The sequence below is a fragment of the Coregonus lavaretus genome (genome assembly GCF_964263955.1).
Source record: "Coregonus lavaretus genome assembly, chromosome: 19".
Taxonomy (NCBI): domain Eukaryota; kingdom Metazoa; phylum Chordata; class Actinopteri; order Salmoniformes; family Salmonidae; genus Coregonus; species Coregonus lavaretus.
The window spans coordinates 34,832,180-34,851,027 of NC_140006.1; the positions used below are offsets into that span (position 1 = coordinate 34,832,180).

Consider the following 18,848-nt stretch of genomic DNA (forward strand, 5'->3'; position numbering starts at 1 on the left):
AGACACAGGCATGTCCCTCCCAGTCTTGTTGCATTGCAGTTTTTGAACATTTTATTCTTTGTTCTTTTGTAGTTCTTTTGTTGTTGTTGTCGTGAGGCGGGAGTGTTGTCTTTTTAGTTTAATATAGACCGAATTATTGTATCGATTCAGACATCTGTTGGTCGGTCATCCAAGATTTCCAGTATACAAATGCATCAACGTTTTCTAGATAGCACTCACATTATACATTATCAGTAATAACCTCATCCCAGCCATTATTCATTTTAATTCAGTGATATCTGGTAACGTGAGACTATTATGAGACATATCCAACATAGTTTGCTTCCTTAAGAAGAGATTCTGGTTTAGATGATTCAAATATTTCTAAATTATTTTCATAAGCCACAACTACAGTTGAACAGCAACAACAGGAACTAGTAGAGATCCAGTATCACTCCACTTCTCCAGTTGAGCAACTGCAGGGCTGCAGTCTCAACCACACTTGATAAGGCAGCTGCTGCTGAGCTTATTAGCAAAATAAATGTTCAAAGATCAGAAAGAACTCATTGTTATTCCTATTAATAACTTATAGTCAATGGCAGGGATGGGCAACTTTAAAGCGGTGGGGGCAAACAAAAAATCTGAACTCATCATGGGGGGCCGCAGTGGCTCGCGGGGTCTGCGCACCCACATTCATACCAGCACGTGCAGTCAGAGCCGGCCCTAGACTTTTTGGGGCCCTAAGTAAAATATTTTGTTGGCCCCTCACCTTGCGAGCAAAACATTTTAGCAGCCTCCCCTCTTGACAGCGGAGAGAAGAAATTGACCTTTCAGAGTTAATTTCTTGACATTCTTCATATTTTGCCATGGGGCATAGAGAAAATGTTGCAGTTTTAAAGCAAGTTTTCTGAAATTCTGCACATTTTGCCATGGTGGCGGAGAGGAAAATGTGTAAAAGTAAGTTGAGACAGCGACTGAGTTCCTACAAAAGGCATGCTGCCCATCCCTGGTTTTAGAATAAGGCTGTAATGTAACAAAATGCGGAAAAAGTCAAGGGGTCTGAATACTTTCTGAATGCACTGTATAAATATATTGTATGCTCAGGCCTGTTTGTACTATATGTTTCTTCTAAGGCTTTGAGCTCCAGTTCCGTCTGGGCCCTACTCTCCAGGGAAAACATGTGCATGTGCACACTAACTACCCTGCCCTGGGCAAACACTTTGACCGTCACACCTTCCAGGCCCTGGACTGGCACAACCCCACGGGAAGAGAGGACGACTCTGACAAGTTTTGCACCCTAGACCTGCAGATCGCTGGATCGTACCAATACTACTTTGGTCACGGGTGAGAGTTAACACTATTGTAATACAGACCAGTATTCATATTGCATTTCTACATGAGCCACAACATCACTGGGCAACTCACTGGAGCAACTCATGCTGTATGTTCAAGTTGGAACGTTGTCAAGATTGTCCTCATATAATAATTTATTGTCCTCATATAATAATTTATTGTCCTCATATAATAATTTATTGTCCTCATATAATAATTTATTGTCCTCATATAATAATTTATTGTCCTCATATAATCCTTGAAATCCCCACTATAAATAAATATTCCAAATTTTCACCCCCAGCCATGAGGAGAAGTCAGGCGGTGGCTACATAGTGGTGGACCCAGTGCTGCGTGCCGGGGCTGACAACCACCACGTCCATCTGGACTGTATCACCATCCAGACCTACCTGTCCAAATGCCTGGGACACCTGGATGACTGGCCAGACAGACTGAGGGTGGCCAAGGAATCTGGTGAGAGAGGAGGGCGACAGGGGTCCGTCTTGATGCCAGCCTGCCTTTACGTGTGCTGGTCTTCCATCCTGGTCCTGGAGGGCTGTGTAGGGCTTTAATTGTTCCAACCCAGGACTATAATAACTGATTCAACTTATCAACTAGTCATTAACTAAATTAGATGTACAGTATTAGGTGTGTTATGCCTGTAGTTTTCCAGGATCAAGAGCGTAGAATAGTCTTGTAGTCCATCGTCTCACCAGGAAGTTTGAATCCCAATTAACAGGTTTGGCCGTAATTTTTTAGGTGACCTACGGACACCAGTTTAGTTCATGGTCCCAAGCCAATGTTTATACTACATTTTCACCTTGTCATTTTGCAATATCCCAGGCTTGTCCTCACTTGACAATAGAAAGAGGGTCCGTTTAATCATTAACAAGCTGTATGTAGTAGTAATAACCGAAGTGAAATGGAAAGCATAGATATCATGCCATGCAAAGACGGCATTCCCTGTGTTTTTTGGATGAAACTGAACAAACTAAGTAAACAAAGAAAATTCAGCTCCAATGCTTGGATATTAACATAAGCATTTTGTTTGTTTCACAGGCTACAACATGATCCACTTCACCCCTCTCCAGACTCTAGGGATATCTAGGTCCTGCTACTCCCTAGCTGACCAACTAAGCCTGAACCCAGAGTTTTCACCACCGGGAAAGAACTACACCTGGACAGAAGTGGGAGAGTTGGTGCAGAGACTGAAGAAAGAGTGGAATATGATCTGTATCACTGACGTGGTCTACAATCATACAGGTGTGTGTGGGTGGGATGGGGGATGAACGTGTGCCTACGCGATTGCATCTGTGTCTCCCTCTCTTTGGTTGAAGGATCATTGCAAAAGCTGCCTATTAGGTTAGAGATGTTGCATCACAGTCAGTAACTGTGAGGCCATACCTAAAGAGTAGTTCCTCTCAAAGTTCAGAGAAAAAGTACCAGCATTGTCAAAGAGCCAGGCTGGTCTCACAATTCATAGTTTAGTAGTCCTATATCCCTAAAATCCCTCTATATGTACAACGTTTTTAAAGTCCCACTCTAGCCAAAGTTGGACAAATATCTTTCTAGGTGTTTTGTGTAGTTTCCAGTGTGTTGACTAAGGCCTTTTTTTGAATCAGTGATGTGTGCCTGTTGCTGTTAACATCCCGTCAAGCGAGTGTTTATTGAGACGGTATAGTTCTAGTTACCTTACTGGTTGCCATAGCAGAACTCCTAATATCACAATGAGTTTGCATACTGCATGTCTCTTACTGAACGTAGGCTAGGGAAAGGTCACAGTCTCTAAAATAATGATGAGTCATGGTCCTCGAGTCTAGTGCGAGCTTTAAAGATGAGTGGCGTGTTAAAAATACCCTCCCTAGATAATTCTGCACCACTTGGTTATGGCTGCTGGTGAACCTAGTCTGTGTGTGTGCAGTTGTGCAGCCAAGCTGTTGCATAACAGTTCAGACAGACTCTGTGGAATCTATGTGACTAGCATGCTAAGCTAAAAGAGAGAATGCTTTCGCTGACTCAAGCTCCTATTGGTTATATGTGTTTTGAATAGAACCTGCGTCAAAGTGACTCATTGCCATTGGTTTCAGCAGTGGTTTCTTTTGTCTTCAGTGTTTGAGTGCAGTGCAGTGCTTGCATGGAGGTAGTTGAGTTGTTTTTCTATTGTCTACTAGTTTCTGTTCAGTGCAGTTGTATCCTTTTTGGTTTGCAAGTGTCTGTAGTAAGGTTTAGTGTAGGTAGCCTGCTTCAGAACCCTAGGGAAGGCTTGAAGAACATAAGGGCTTGAGAGCAGCATTCTATGGCCAAGACCCAGTATTGTGAAAGGTCAGATGGTCAGAGTAACCTTATCTCCATGGCAGTTTAAAGGTCATGTGCTGACTGACGCCAGCAACTTGCTGAACTCTATGGTCTGTGGTCAGTGCACCTTACAATGATGTACCAATGGGTCTGCGCTGCTGTGATATGATGTAACACTTTGAAATGGTTACCTATGTTAGAGTTCCCCTTTTCTGTCACATGTGCTCATATTATAAACAGGCACACACTATGGTTAGAATGTGTATTATCTGAGAAATAACCTAGATCAAAATGTGAACATTTCAGTGTTTACATAAAAACATCATATTTTTCATGCAAAAAGATTAAATAAAAAGTCTGTAGGGTTTATTAGAGTGAAGAGATACCACTGGCATTTTGATCATATGCCCATCGATGATCCTACCACTGATAGAAGGTTAGTTTTGACATCATCAGGGAGTGTCTGCATAGAATCAATGAACCTTCATTCCCCTCTGTAATATTCCTTGACAAAGGCCTTAATGTCCTTCATAACAGTGCTGATTTCAGTGTGGTAACTGTTGCTTTGTGCACTTCCCCTCGCCTGTGCAGCTGCCAACAGCCCGTGGATCAAGGAGCATCCTGAGTGTGGCTACAACCTGGTCAACTCCCCCCACCTGAGGTCAGCCTGGGTCCTGGACCGGGCCATATGGCACATGACCTGCAACATGGCTGATGCTAAGTACGCCGCTATGGGCCTCCCCGCCCAGGTCCAGAACGAGGGGCACCTCAATGTGAGTGTCTGAGGTTCACTTTCTCAGCTAGGGTTGTGAAATTCCAACCTTCCCAAAAGTCCCATGTTTTTTTTAGAAATCCCGGTTGGAGGATTCTTGGAATCAGTAGGGAATAAGCAGGAAGGGAATCCTCGAACCGGGAACTTAAAGGCCCAGTGCAGTCAAAAACAAGATATTCATGTGTTTTATATACAGTGCCTTCGGAAAGTATTCAGACCCGTTGACTTTTTCCACATTTTGTTACGTTACAGCCTTATTCTAAAATTGATTAAAACAAATTGTTTTCTTCTCATCAATACCCCATAATGACAAAGCAAAAACAGGTTTTTGAAAATTTTGCTAATTTATAAAAATACGAAAATCTGAAATATCACATTTACATAATAACTCAGACCCTTTACTCAGTACTTTGTCATGTGCCTTTTACTGAGGAGTGGCTTCCATCTAGCCACTCTACCGTAAAGGCCTGATTGGTGGAGTGCTGCAGAGATGGTTGTCCTTCTGGAAGGTTTTCCCATCTCCACAGAGGAACTCTAGAGCTCTGTCAGAGTGACCATCAGGTTCTTGGTCACCTCCCTGACCAAGGCCCTTCTCCACCGATTGCTCAGTTTGGCATGGCGGCCAGCTCTAGGAAGAGTCTTGGTGGTTCCAAACTTCTTCCATTTAAGAATGATGGAGGCCACTGTGATCTTGTGGACCTTCAATGCTGCAGACATTTTTTGGTACCCTTCCCCAGATCTGTACCTCGACACAATCCTGTCTCGGAGCTCTACGGACAATTCCTTCGACCTCATGGCTTGGTTTTAGCCCTGACATGCACTGTCAACTGTGGGACCTTATATAGACAGGTGTGTGCCTTTCCAAATAATGTCCAATCAATTGAATTTACCACAGGTGGACTCCAATCAAGTTGTAGAAACATCTCAAGGATGATCAATGGAAACAGGATGCACCTGAGCTCAATTTCGAGTCTCATAGCAAAGGGTCTGAATACTTATGTAAATAAGGTATTTCTGTTTTTAATTTTTTATAAATTTGCACACAAAAAAATAAATTATGGGGTATTGTGTGTAGATTGCTGAGGAAAATGTTTTATTTAATCAATTTTAGAATAAGGCTGTAACGTAACAAAATGTGGAGAAAGTCAAGGGGTCTGAATACTTTCCGAAGGCACTGTACATTTCCACACTATGAGGTTGGAACAATATTGTGAAATTATGAAAAGGATGATAATGCCCTTTTAGTGTAAGAGCTGTTTGAAAAGGTCGCTTGAAATATCAGTCTGTTTTGGCCTGCCTGGTGACATCACCAGGTGGTAAATTAGTCAATAGACCAATAAGAAAGAGTTACAAATCTCTCTACCAATAACATCTAGTTTTCAGTTTTCCCCTCCCCACTCAGACCACTCCCAGACAGTCCTAGCAAAATTCTTACTTGAGAAATTGCTATTTATGTTTATTTTTGACTATTTTAATTGAAAGCAATCACAGTAATGTACTTAATTGTTACCCAGAAATTATTTGATATTGAGATAAAAACTGCTGCATTGAACCTTTAAGGAATGTTGACAGATATCATTTACCCTGGCCACAGCACTATAATGGTTGTTGTCCAGAGTTTTTCCTGGTCATGCCATGATGTGGTCAGGAAAAACTCCAGGGCCTTACACATAACACCTCATGGGATTTGTCTTAATGAAATTGTGAGCTCCTTTTGTGAAGACCTAAACCTTTATTTTTTTGTTTCACCTCTCTAAGGCGATCCGCGATGTTTTGTGGGGGCAGGTGTTCCCTAAGGTCAAGCTGTGGGAGTTCTTCCAGGTCAAAATCGAGAACACTGTGGAGGAGTTCAGGACCCTGCTCACAGAAGGCGAGAGCATTCAACTGAGCACTGTTCAGTACTGTTTTTATCTTTCTGTTCATGATATCTGCTGTGCCATTATAATAACTGGGGTGTATTCACAAGGAACCAAAAAGGAAGCAAGTAGGCCGAAACGTGGAGAGACCTACCTACTTACCTGAACTTGTCTCGTTTTCGTTGCAAAATGTTTCATACGGTTTGCTACGGTGTGCACTGATGAATACACCTGTGCTTTATAAACACCTTATGTCAGAGGGTCGTTCGAAAGAGTAACCATCTCCTCTTCTCATGAGCTCCACCTGTCCAAACAGTGACCGTGTATGGATTCGCACGAGAAGTAGAGCCAAGTCACAGTCAAACAGGCATCTACCTCCACCTCAGTGGGAGTTTGCCCATTTCTAATGTGAAACAAAATGACTCAATAAAAAATAAAAATCATGGGCCTCCCGAGTGGTGCAGCGGTCTAAGGCACTGCATCGCAGGGTTCGAACCCAGGCTGTGTCACAACCGGCCGTGACCGGAGTCCCGTAGGGCAGTGCACAATTGGCCCAGCGACGTCCGGGTTAGGGTGGGCTTTACTTGGCTCATCGTGCTCTAGCAACTCCTTGTGGCGGGCTGGGCGCCTGCAGGCTGGCTTCGGTCGTCAGTTGAACAGTGTTTCTTCTGACACATTGGTGCAGCTGGCTTCCGGGTTAAGTGGGCGGATGTTAAGAAGCGCTGTTTGGCGGGTCATGTTTCGGAGGACACAAGACTCGACCTTCGCCTCTCCCGAGCCCGATGAGACAAGATCGAAGTTGGGTAGAAAAAGGGGGTAAAATACAAAAAATATATATAAATATAAATGGGGAGAAATTGCAAATGTGTTGATTTATCATTATCCAATTTTCCTTTTTTGGCAGCTATAATTTCTCAATAGCTGTGTTTTGGTATTGAGGATATGCTTGAATGTGTTGGTATTGATGAAGTAATTGTATGTTGTGGTATTATGTGATTGTCCTCAGGAGCGAAACCAGACCAGAAGAAGACTGGGGGTAAACAGGGACTTAAGATCATCCAGGACCCCAAGTTCAGACGCTTCGGAAATAAAGTGGACATGGATTCTGCTCTGGAGACCTTTGTGCCTCACAGGTTAGTGTGTGCGTGTTATCATGATGAACTGATGATAATGACTTAACATCAGTTCATTGAGTAGATTATTTCGATCCCCAAATCTAAAGCCAAGTCTCGTCCTGCACATTGTCAATTCTTTTCCCTGTCCAGCCGCAGTCCTCAAGCCATTCTGGAGGCCTGTAACTGGCTGTGGGGGAGACTGGAGGAGATCAATAAAGAGCAGTACCAGCAGATGCTACACCACCAGGAGCAGGTAGGGCATCAGTAGCTTTGGTATGTTCCATATGTGTGTCTGAGTAATGTAGTCCATCCGTTTTACAATTCTTTGTTCTGCTTCTTGTTTTCCAAACAGGCTGCTAACTGCATCGTGGGAAATGTAGTTTATGAGCGCCTGGCTGACCACGGACCCAAGCTGGGCCCCGTCACCAGGAAAGACCCTATTGTTACCAGGTAGGCTATGTGTGCTGACTGCTTGTAGATGTTAAAAGGCTTGATGAATTAGTTTACTTCACTCATATTAATATAAAAACAGATTTAGAAACAAGGTCTACAGTATTATGACTGTAATGGCAAAGAAGGAGATGAACTTTATTCCTTGGCATTGAAAAAAGTGGGTTCCATTCGTGACATTAGCGATTATATCATGCTATGCTTATTTAAACAGGAGTGCCCTCCTTAGCAGTCATGCACATGTAAATACAATTTGGGTCCTTTGTTTACAAATTTTATTGTGGATCCAAATAAATAAATGCGTTTGTATGTTGACAGATACTTCACCTTCCCGTTCGAGGAGAAGAGCCTGGAGGATGACCTGCCGATGATGGACCAGCCAGACAAGGCCTGTCACTTCCTGGCTCACAATGGCTGGGTGATGGGAGACGACCCTCTTAGGAACTTTGCTGAGCCAGGTCCGCACTTTTTATTTGACATTCATTCACTCCTGCCCATTGTGCCGGCTGGCACTTAGGCAGCAACAAAATAATCTCCACTTCTGACACTCTTCGGCTGTCTTCTCCACTGTGCCCCAGCTCTGGGGATGTTGGAGCTCAGTCAATTGTTTTAAATTATAATAATTAAAAAATGTGCTTTTATCTAGATCAACTTACAATACGTGCATTCAGCTAAGGAAGAGGATAATACTTTACGCTCACTTTTTCCGTCAGGGCAAAGATCTGTGTCTCTCTATGGGTCAATGACACGCAAACCGTGTGGAGATACGTGATCAAGTCACTCTGAATAAGAACAACTGCTATCTTACCAAATATTTAGCCTAAGTGATATAGATGAATGTAAAGATGAATGCATAGTTTAGACTTTATAGACAAAAAGCTGGAAATAGTGATGCTGGTTCTGTGGTAATATGATAATTCCACAAAGGGGAGCCAGTGAGCTGTAAATATCATTCCCAGTGTTACTAAAGGCCCAGTCCCTGAGAACTTAAAGAAAACAAATGCCTTTCCATCTTTCCAGGCTCCAACGTGTACATCAGGAGAGAGCTGATCTGCTGGGGCGACAGCGTCAAACTTCGCTATGGCAACAAGCCCGAAGACTGCCCCTACCTGTGGGCCCACATGCAGAAGTACACAGAGATCACGGCCAAGCACTTCGCTGGGGTCCGCCTGGACAACTGTCACTCCACCCCTCTGCACGTGGCTGAGGTACTGTACATAATTCCATTCAGTCTGAGCCATTGAGTTTGTTATTACACTCCATGTAGCCCATACCATCTATGAAACCCATATCGTTACTGTATGGCCAATTAATATGATTCAGGTATCTTCCAAGATAATTGATACAGTAGATGTATGAATAAAGTTAGGGATCATTCGCTGTAAAGTGACAAAACAATGTCATAACTGAAACCACTCTCCTTCCGTAGCACATGCTGGCTGCAGCCAGGGCGGTCAGGCCCAACCTGTATGTAATCGCTGAGCTCTTTACGGGCAGCGAACTGATTGACAATGTGTTTGTTAACCGCCTGGGGATAACCAGTCTTGTCAGAGGTACCGGACGTTGACATGTAGTGGACACAGCACTGGAGTGGTGGGGGTTAAACCCCAGGTTACACTTTATTTTACATATCTGGTGTTTACTAGACTTTCAATTGAAAATGTTTATTTAAATGACGTAATAATTGCATTTTGGTGTCTTTTGAGATTTATTGAAAAACATCCATTTGTATAATCTGGTACCAGTTTCTTCAAAGCAAGTACCAGAAAGTATCGTTGGTTACAACTTAATGTTTGAGTAAACACCAAATACCATCTAAGGACTGTAAAATAGTGTTACCAAAAATGTTTTGTTTTGGCATGACACTAAATCTCTGTTTTTGTCTCTTTCTGTGTGTCTCTCTAATATCTACCATTTACAACCCACATTTCATAATTCCTATACCTCACTTGACATACTATCTTGCTATCTGCTAAACATTTTTGCATTGTACATATCACCTTTCGCTTACTTCCCGGTCTGAACACCTCATTGACCTTTTGACCTTTACCATTGGCATCCTCCTCACCCCTTTCTCGGTTCTCTTCTCATATTTCTGTCTCTTTGTTTGGTTTGTGTTTGGCATGTTTTCTTTTGCACCTTGAACCCCCCATGACCCCTCTTCCATACTAACCTGCTCTCCTGCTTAGCTTCGCCGTACCTCCCTACATTTCGACTTCTTCTCCCTCTCCTTCCCCTCCCTCCACCCTCTCTCTGTGCTTTAACCCACCGTTGACTGACCTGTGGATGTGTACATGTAGTACATGTTGGACGTGGCTCGTGTGTTGAGGCCCAGTCTGTACGTGGTGGCTGAGCTGTTCACGGGCAGCGAGGACCTGGACAATGTCTTTGTGACTAAGCTAGGCATTACCTCGCTCATCAGAGGTAGGATTGCACACCACTAGCCTGGTCCCAGAATGGTTTGTTCCGTCTTGCCAACTCCTTTGGTTCTTGTCATGAATGACCATATGAGTTGGTAAGACACCACAAACAGATCTGAGACCAGGTTAGCGCATATGTGAATGAAATTTTTTACCAACGGGCATTCTCAATTCCTGCATGTTGACACCATTTGTATGTGATTGAAAAGACTACAAACTAATACGGTGGTGTAACTGTGAACCCCTCCCTCTCCCTCCCTTCCTGGCCCCTCCAGAGGCAATGAGTGCAGGGGACAGTCACGAGGAGGGCAGGCTGGTGTACAGATACGGAGGGGAGCCCGTCGGGGCCTTCGTCCAGCCCAGCCTCCGCCCCCTGGTGCCGAGCATCGCCCACGCCATGTTCCTGGACGTCACCCACGACAACGAGTGCCCCATTCAGGTACCTTATTCTTAAGTGCCCTATTTAGGTAGCCTATCCTTCTGCTATTCAGGTACAGCACGGTGTTATAGTGACCATTGCTAGTTCATTGCTGTAAATAAAATATCTAGGCTCGATTTCAATATGCACAATAGCTAGCATACTACTGCTTAAAATTAAGCAATTATATTGGGCATGCATTCTAAGTGGTATGCTAGTGTGTGCATTGCAGGAAAGTTATCCTGCAACAAGGTGATCAAATGCTATATCTGTAGGGGCTTCACACTGTTGGGAACCTGGTTGATTTCAGTATGAACTTTGGGTTTAATTGCAGTACTATATGAAACTCCAGTGAGACGGGGGAGCGGTACCCCTTTGTTTGCTGTCTCCATGTTCACTCTCTGGGAACATTTCCCCCTAGTGAAAAAAAGAGAGACAACCACAAACCTGGGTGTGTGCCAATTCCTTTGTTGTTGTCTATGTTCCAGCTCCGCTCTGCGTACGACTCGCTCCCCAGCTCTGCCATTGTCTCAATGGCCTGCTGTTGCTCTGGCAGCACCAGGGGATATGATGAGATGGTGCCCCACCAGGTAACACACACACATTTTCTTTGTCATAACAGTATAATGACTTTTATCCAGATATTTGTATATCTTAAATGCATATACACCGCTATAGCGTCACAATATCTTAAATCACTTTAAGTATAAAGCCAAGGAGTTTTGAATGATGGTAACTAGGTACCCCTGGTATCATATGAAAACAGAAGACATGGCAAAATGTGTAGAATTGCAGGAAATGAGATTTAAAACTGCAACATTTCTCTCCGGCCCATAGCAGAATTTGTAGAATTGCAGGAAATTATGTTTAAAACTGCAACATTTTCTCTCTGCCAATAAGAGGGTGTGAATAGTTTGGGGTAGCGAGGTGGTGGTTTGTTACTACGCCAATAAATGACAATATCCATCCGGACCTTTGCCACCTAGGACATTTGTGTGACTGGACCTTCTCAAATAGTACTTGAGTACCCCTGCCTGGACTAGACTCTTTAGGGACCATCTCCCCTGCCTGGACTAGACTCTTTAGTGACCATCTCCCCTGCCTGGACTAGACTCTTTAGTGACCATCTCCCCTGCCTGGACTAGACTCTTTAGTGACCATCTCCCCTGCCTGGACTAGACTCTTTAGTGACCATCTCCCCTGCCTGTCTGCCTGTAGATCTCAGTGGTCAAGGAGGAGCGTTTCTACCCCAAGTGGAACCCTGAAGCCAAGGCCTCGTCCCCCGGGGAGGTCAACCTGAAGACGGGTATCATCGCTGGCAAGCTGGCCCTCAACAAAATGCACCAGGAACTGGCTTCCAAGGGCTTCAACCAGGTGGGTGTGTGGGGGAATGGGTGTTCGTCTTACTCAATCCCAAACCAAATCCTCGCCCATATCCATAGGCCTTTTGAATGGTTATTGGCAACATGGTGAATTGTGATTGTAGACTATTAGTAGGCTGGATTAAATAGATATGACATAGCAGTTACTCCTATTTAGTCCTTTGAGATGTGAAGAGGAGTCGATAATAACCAAGGGATCATTTTGGCATTGGCCCTACAGTATGTGTGTGTGAATGTATAAATGTATTTGCATGATAAGAGTTGTTTGTAACACTACTTGTCCCCTGTCCCTCTCCTAGGTGTACGTAGACCAGGTGGACGAGGACATTGTGGCAGTGACGCGTCACTGTCCCAGCACCCACCAGTCTGTGGTGGCCGTGTGTCGCACTGCCTTCCACAACCCCAAACACCACCAGTACAGGAAGGAGGTTCCACCCATGTTCATCCCTGGTGTGATGCTTCGCTGTTACCATAAACAGGACACTGTCCTCAGAATGGACCTATATAGAAATACAATTATACTAGAGTGGCCTATGTCATTCATCTTCGGAACTCTAGAATGTGCTGATAATGGCAGCCATCTTGGTCAGGGATAATTTCGAAACCAGTATGATTGGAGAAAAAAATGTCAAGAGAGGCACAGGAGATGACTTGAGATCACTACTGACCTGGATGCACCTACTTTTTTAACACAATCCCCTTCATCTCTCTCCAACTCCAGGTAAAATTGAGGAGGTGGTTCTGGAGGCGCGTATCATCGACAGGCAAGCCGGCACCTACAAGAAATGCGAGAAGTACATCAACGGCATGCCGGAGTACACCGTGGAGATTAAGGAGCACATCCAGGTAATGTGATGCTGGGGAACGTGGGTAATAATTACAGTTGTTTAGGCCCCCTGTCACAATGGGCTTGAGCGGTAAAGATCGCTGTGTGACAAGTCTTTCCTCTCAAACAAAACAAATCCATTCTCAGACTGGGTCTTCAAAAACAAGAAGCTTCAGTGGCATCCGGTTACATTTCACAAGCTGGTATTGTGTCTGTATTCTGTCTGGCTTGTTTGTCAGTTTCTATTGAATGCCATTTAGTTTACATAGCTATTTCCTCAGTGTTAGCTGCTTAGTTCGCTTGAGCAAGGCACTTACAGTGAGGGAAAAAAGTATTTGATCCCCTGCTGATTTTGTATGTTTGCCCACTGACAAAGAAATTATCAGTCTATAATTTTAATAGTAGGTTTATTGAACAGTGAGAGACAGAATAACAACAAAAAAATCCAGAAAAACGCATGTCAAAAATGTTATAAATTGATTTGCATTTTAATGAGGGAAATAAGTATTTGACCCCCTCTCAATCAGAAAGATTTCTGGCTCCCAGGTGTCTTTTATACAGGTAACGAGCAGAGATTAGCAGCACACTCTTAAAGGGAGTGCTCCTAATCTCAGCTTGTTACCTGTATAAAAGACACCTGTCCACAGAAGCAATCAATCAATCAGATTCCAAACTCTCCACCATGGCCAAGACCAAAGAGCTCTCCAAGGATGTCAGGGACAAGATTGTAGACCTACACAAGGCTGGAATGGGTTACAAGACCATCGCCAAGAAGCTTGGTGAGAAGGTGACAACAGTTGGTGCGATTATTCGCAAAAGGAAGAAACACAAAATAACTGTCAATCTCCCTCGGCCTGGGGCTCCATGCAAGATCTCACCTCGTGGAGTTGCAATGATCATGAGAACGGTGAGGAATCAGCCCAGAACTACACGGGAGGATCTTGTCAATGATCTCAAGGCAGCTGGGACCATAGTCACCAAGAAAACAATTGGTAACACACTACGCCGTGAAGGACTGAAATCCTGCAGCATCCGCAAGGTCCCCCTGCTCAAGAAAGCACATATACAGGGCCGTCTGAAGTTTGCCAATGAACATCTGAATGATTCAGAGGAGAACTGGGTGAAAGTGTTGTGGTCAGATGAGACCAAAATCGAGCTCTTTGGCATCAACTCAACTCGCCGTGTTTGGAGGAGGAGGAATGCTGCCTATGACCCCAAGAACACCATCCCCACCGTCAAACATGGAGGTGGAAACATTATGCTTTGAGGGTGTTTATCTGCTAAGGGGACAGGACAACTTCACCGCATCAAAGGGACGATGGACGGGGCCATGTACCGTCAAATCTTGGGTGAGAACCTCCTTCTCTCAGCCAGGGCATTGAAAATGGTTAGTGGATGGGTATTCCAGCATGACAATGACCCAAAACACACAGCCAAGGCAACAAAGGAGTGGCTCAAGAAGAAGCACATTAAGGTCCTGGAGTGGCCTAACCAGTCTCCAGACCTTAATCCCATAGAAAATCTGTGGAGGGAGCTGAAGGTTCGAGTTGCCAAACGTCAGCCTCGAAACCTTAATGACTTGGAGAAGATCTGCAAAGAGGAGTGGAACAAAATCCCTCCTGAGATGTGTGCAAACCTGGTGGCCAACTACAAGAAACGTCTGACCTCTGTGATTGCCAACAAGGGTTTTGCCACCAAGTACTAAGTCATGTTTTGCAGAGGGGTCAAATACTTATTTCCCTCATTAAAATGCAAATAAATTCATAACATTTTTGACATGCTTTTTTCTGGATTTTGTTGTTGTTATTCTGTCTCTCATTGTTCAAATAAACCTACCATTAAAATTATAGACTGATCATGTCTTTGTCAGTGGGCAAACGTACAAAATCAGCAGGGGATCAAATACTTTTTTTCCCTCAGTGTAACCCTAATTGCTTCTGTAAGTTGTTCTGGATAAGACTCTCTGCTAAATGATTAAAATGTAAAAATGTAAATGTAGAACCATGTACTTTTTCCTGTTTAGTCAAAGCAAAACATTTTGTTATGTTGTGTATAGACCAGCAAAAGTCGATTCATAATTGTCCTCAACTCTCCTCTCAATCGGCCATTGTGGACGTTCTTTTATGTGGTAGTGAAACATTATTCACCCCTGTTCTTCTATGTCCCCTGTCACCCCAGCTGAAGGACAGTGGCGTTGTGAAACACGCAGGCGTGACGTCTAAGGGCAGCAGTGAGTTTGTCCAGGAGATCGTCTTCGAGCGCCTCACCCCCGGCAGCGTCATCGCCTTCAGGTCAGAGGTCATGATGAGCAGCCCAGTAAATGTTGAATTTCAAAGTATACTCTACTATAACACACACCAATGTTAGTGAGGGATGGGGATGTTCTCTGGCCAGTTTGGACCCCTATTGTCCACTCACAGCTCACAGATAATATTGTTGACTCTGCACCCCTTCGATAGCTCAGTTGGTAAAGCGGAGGACTGTAGGTAAAATAACAGTGATCCTTAGGTCGCTGGTTCAAATCCGGCTCGAAGGAGGAAACCTTTTCCTCTAGCTTTTGGCTGACTTTTCATGGCAGGAATCCAGGAATCTCTCCAGCCCTGCAGATTGTATGTCACCTAGCCTGGTCCCAGATCTGTTTGTGCTATGTTGACAACTCCTGTGTTCATTGTCAGGCCAATGGCACAATCAGATCTGGGACCAGGCGAGATGTCTCCCTCTCTGAGATGTATATGTGTTTCCCTCACCAGGGTGAGTCTGGACCCTAAGGCCCAGGAGCTGGTGGGAGTCATCAGACATCATCTGATCCAGTTCAGCCCCAAGTACAAGCCTGGCAGTCTGCCTGACCAACACACACCAACCATACTGGAGACACCACTGGCACAGTGAGTATACATCATACAAACACACACACAAATGTACCGTTACACACACACACACACACACACACACACACACACTGCATTGCAAACACACACAGTGCATTCGGAAAGCTATCAGACTCCTTCACCTTTTCTAAATTTTGTTACATTACAGCCTTATTCTAAAATGGATTAAACACTTTTTTTCTTTAATTTTTGCAAATGTATATAAAAATTAAAAAAAACTGATACCTTATTTACATAAGTATTCAGACCCTTTGCTATGAGACTCGAAATTGAGCTCAGGTGTATCTTGTTTCCATTGATCATCCTTGAGATGTTTCTACAACTTGATTGGAGTCCACCTGTGGTACATTCAATTGATTGGACATGATTTGGAAAGGCACACACCTGTCTATATAAGGTCCCACAGTGCATGTCAGAGCTAAAACCAAGCCATGAGGTCGAAGGAATTGTCCGTAGAGCTCAGAGACAGGAATATGTCGAGGTACAGATCTGGGGAAGGGTAACAAAAAATGTCTGCAGCATTGAAGGTCCACAAGATCACTGTGGCCTCCATCATTCTTAAATGGAAGAAGTTTGGAACCACCAAGACTCTTCCTAGAGCTGGCTGCCCAGCCAAACTGAGCAATCGGGAGAGAAGTGCCTTGGTCAGGGAGGTGACCAAGAACCCGATGGTCACTTTGACAGAGCTCCAGAGTTCCTCTGTGGAGATGGGAGAACCTTCCAGAAGGACAACCATCTCTGCAGCACTCCACCAATTAGGCCATTATGGTAGAGAAAGGCACCTAAATGACTCTCAAACCATGAGAAACAAGATTCTCCTGTCTGATGAAACCAAGATTGAACACTGGCCTGAATGCCAAGCGTCACGTCTGGAGGAAACCTGACACCATCCCTATGGTGGAGCATGGTGGTGGCAGCATCATGCTGTGGGGATGTTTTTCAGCGGCAGGGACTGGGAGACTAGTCAGGATCGAGGGAAAGATGAACAGAGCAAAGTACAGAGAGATCCTTGATGAAAACCAGCTCCAGAGCACTCAGGACCTCAGACTGGGGGCGAAGGTTCACCTTCCAACAGGACAACGACCCTAAGCACACAGCCAATACAATGCAGGAGTTGGTTCGGGACAAGTCTCTGAATGTCCTTGAGTGGCCCAGCCAGAACCTGAACATGAACCCGATCGAACATCTCTGGAGAGACCTGAAAATAGCTGGGCAGCGACACTCCCCATCCAACCTGACAGAGCTTGAGAGGATCTGCAGAGAAGAATGGGAGAAAATCCCCAAATACAGATGTTTTTGCTTTGTCATTATGGGCTATAGTGTGTAGATTGATGATGGAAAAAAACAATTTAATCAATTTTAGAATAAGGCTGTAATGTAACAAAATGTGGAAAAAGTCAAGGGGTCTGAATACTCTTTCCGAATGCACTCACCAAGTGTATTGGAAAAGCGTTACGCTTACAATGGCTAAAAAGGAATAGTATGTTTGTTTTTTCCTGGTAGTAATATATTTGTATAGTGATTCATTGTGTCCATACAGTATGTGTTGAGATACTGATCAACAAGACTATGTTGTCTCCAGTTGTGCTCTCAGCTGGGTGTGTTGTAATGCTATGTGACTCCATCTTCTATCCCCATTCAGGATCATGTCTAAGCTGACCCTGGGCGACATGAACATGCTGCTGTTCCGCTGTGACTCTGAGGAGCAGGAGGACGGAGGAGGATGCTACAACGTCCCCTCCTGGACCAGCTTCAAGTACGGTGGCCTGCAAGGTACAGGACAGTTCACAGTGAGGTGGTCCAGTCAGCACCAGGGTTGGGGTCAATTCCATTTCAATTCGGTCAATTCAGAGTAAATTTGAATTTGAATTTTACAGTTTACTTCCTGAATTGACTGAATTGATCCTAACCCTGGTCAGCACACATTGTGGAAGTTGCCCCTAACCACTGATACAGGGTCAGATATTTTTCCATCCCCCATAATGGTTAGGGTTTGGGTTGGAAAGCTGATCCTAGATCTGTGCCTACAAGCAGCTGTACACATATTGTTGAATGAAACTGGACTTAGAAATTGAAAACGGGATTCATTGTTTTCATACAGGTCTGCTGTCAGTGATGGCGGACATTCGTCCCAAGAACGACCTGGGCCACCCAGTGTGTGACAACCTTAGACAGGGTGACTGGATGATCGACTACGTCAGTAACAGACTATTGTCCCGCGGTGGCGCTCTAGGAGAGGTGACAGTAATTCAAACTGAATGAATGAATCCCATTTAGATTTTTCATAGGCCTTATGATGGTAAGAAGTAGACAGACAAGACCGTCTGATGAACTTGACAATGATTATTGTAATTGGAAAGAAATTAATCAATTAACAACTCTGCCCAGCTAAGGTCTAAGACATGAGTTTTAAAAAAACGACCAGTGTGGTAGCAGTATGATAAAAGGAAGATGATTATCATCATTGTCATCATTTTCGAGTTTGGTTTTATCCAGATAACATGTGTTGTCTCGGTTGTTTCCAGGTGGGGAAGTGGTTCAAGGCGATGTTCCATTATCTGAAGCACATCCCTCGCTACCTCATCCCCTGCTACTTTGACGCCATTTTAGTGGGAGCCTACACCACGGCTCTTGACACCACCTTCAACAAGATGTCCAGGTACAAGCTTAGGATCTTAATCAAATCAAATCAAATCAAATCAAATCAAATTGTATTGGTCACATGCGCCGAATACAACAGGTGCAGACATTACAGTGAAATGCTTACTTACAGCCCTTAACCAACAGTGCATTTATTTTAAACAAAAAAAGTAAGAATAAAACAACAACAAAAAAAAGTGTTGAGAAAAAAAGAGCAGAAGTAAAATAAAGTGACAGTAGGGAGGCTATATATACAGGGGGGTACCGTTGCAGAGTCAATGTGCGGGGGCACCGGCTAGTTGAGGTAGTTGAGGTAATATGTACATGTGGGTAGAGTTAAAGTGACTATGCATAAATACTTAACAGAGTAGCAGCAGCGTAAAAAGGATGGGGTGGGGGGGCAGTGCAAATAGTCCGGGTAGCCATGATTAGCTGTTCAGGAGTCTTATGGCTTGGGGGTAGAAGCTGTTGAGAA

The 18,848-nt window shown here is 44.1% G+C and overlaps 1 protein-coding gene across 4 annotated transcripts in view; it reads left to right on the top strand.

Annotated features, from left to right (window-relative positions):
• agla (amylo-alpha-1, 6-glucosidase, 4-alpha-glucanotransferase a) overlaps positions 1-18,848 on the top strand; it is a 34,917-nt gene that overhangs the window by 1,445 nt on the left and 14,624 nt on the right. For all 4 annotated transcript variants that reach the window (XM_084183675.1, XM_084183676.1, XM_084183677.1 and 1 more), the window contains exons 3-23: positions 1,113-1,323; positions 1,616-1,785; positions 2,371-2,574; positions 4,198-4,379; positions 6,137-6,248; positions 7,241-7,367; positions 7,500-7,602; positions 7,702-7,799; positions 8,118-8,257; positions 8,820-9,007; positions 10,100-10,223; positions 10,495-10,658; positions 11,126-11,227; positions 11,856-12,011; positions 12,319-12,469; positions 12,741-12,865; positions 15,024-15,136; positions 15,596-15,730; positions 17,376-17,506; positions 17,835-17,971; positions 18,259-18,392. In XM_084183675.1, the coding sequence (XP_084039801.1) occupies positions 1,113-1,323; positions 1,616-1,785; positions 2,371-2,574; positions 4,198-4,379; positions 6,137-6,248; positions 7,241-7,367; positions 7,500-7,602; positions 7,702-7,799; positions 8,118-8,257; positions 8,820-9,007; positions 10,100-10,223; positions 10,495-10,658; positions 11,126-11,227; positions 11,856-12,011; positions 12,319-12,469; positions 12,741-12,865; positions 15,024-15,136; positions 15,596-15,730; positions 17,376-17,506; positions 17,835-17,971; positions 18,259-18,392 (3,007 nt within the window). The remainder of the gene's footprint in view (positions 1-1,112; positions 1,324-1,615; positions 1,786-2,370; positions 2,575-4,197; positions 4,380-6,136; positions 6,249-7,240; positions 7,368-7,499; positions 7,603-7,701; positions 7,800-8,117; positions 8,258-8,819; positions 9,008-10,099; positions 10,224-10,494; positions 10,659-11,125; positions 11,228-11,855; positions 12,012-12,318; positions 12,470-12,740; positions 12,866-15,023; positions 15,137-15,595; positions 15,731-17,375; positions 17,507-17,834; positions 17,972-18,258; positions 18,393-18,848) is intronic.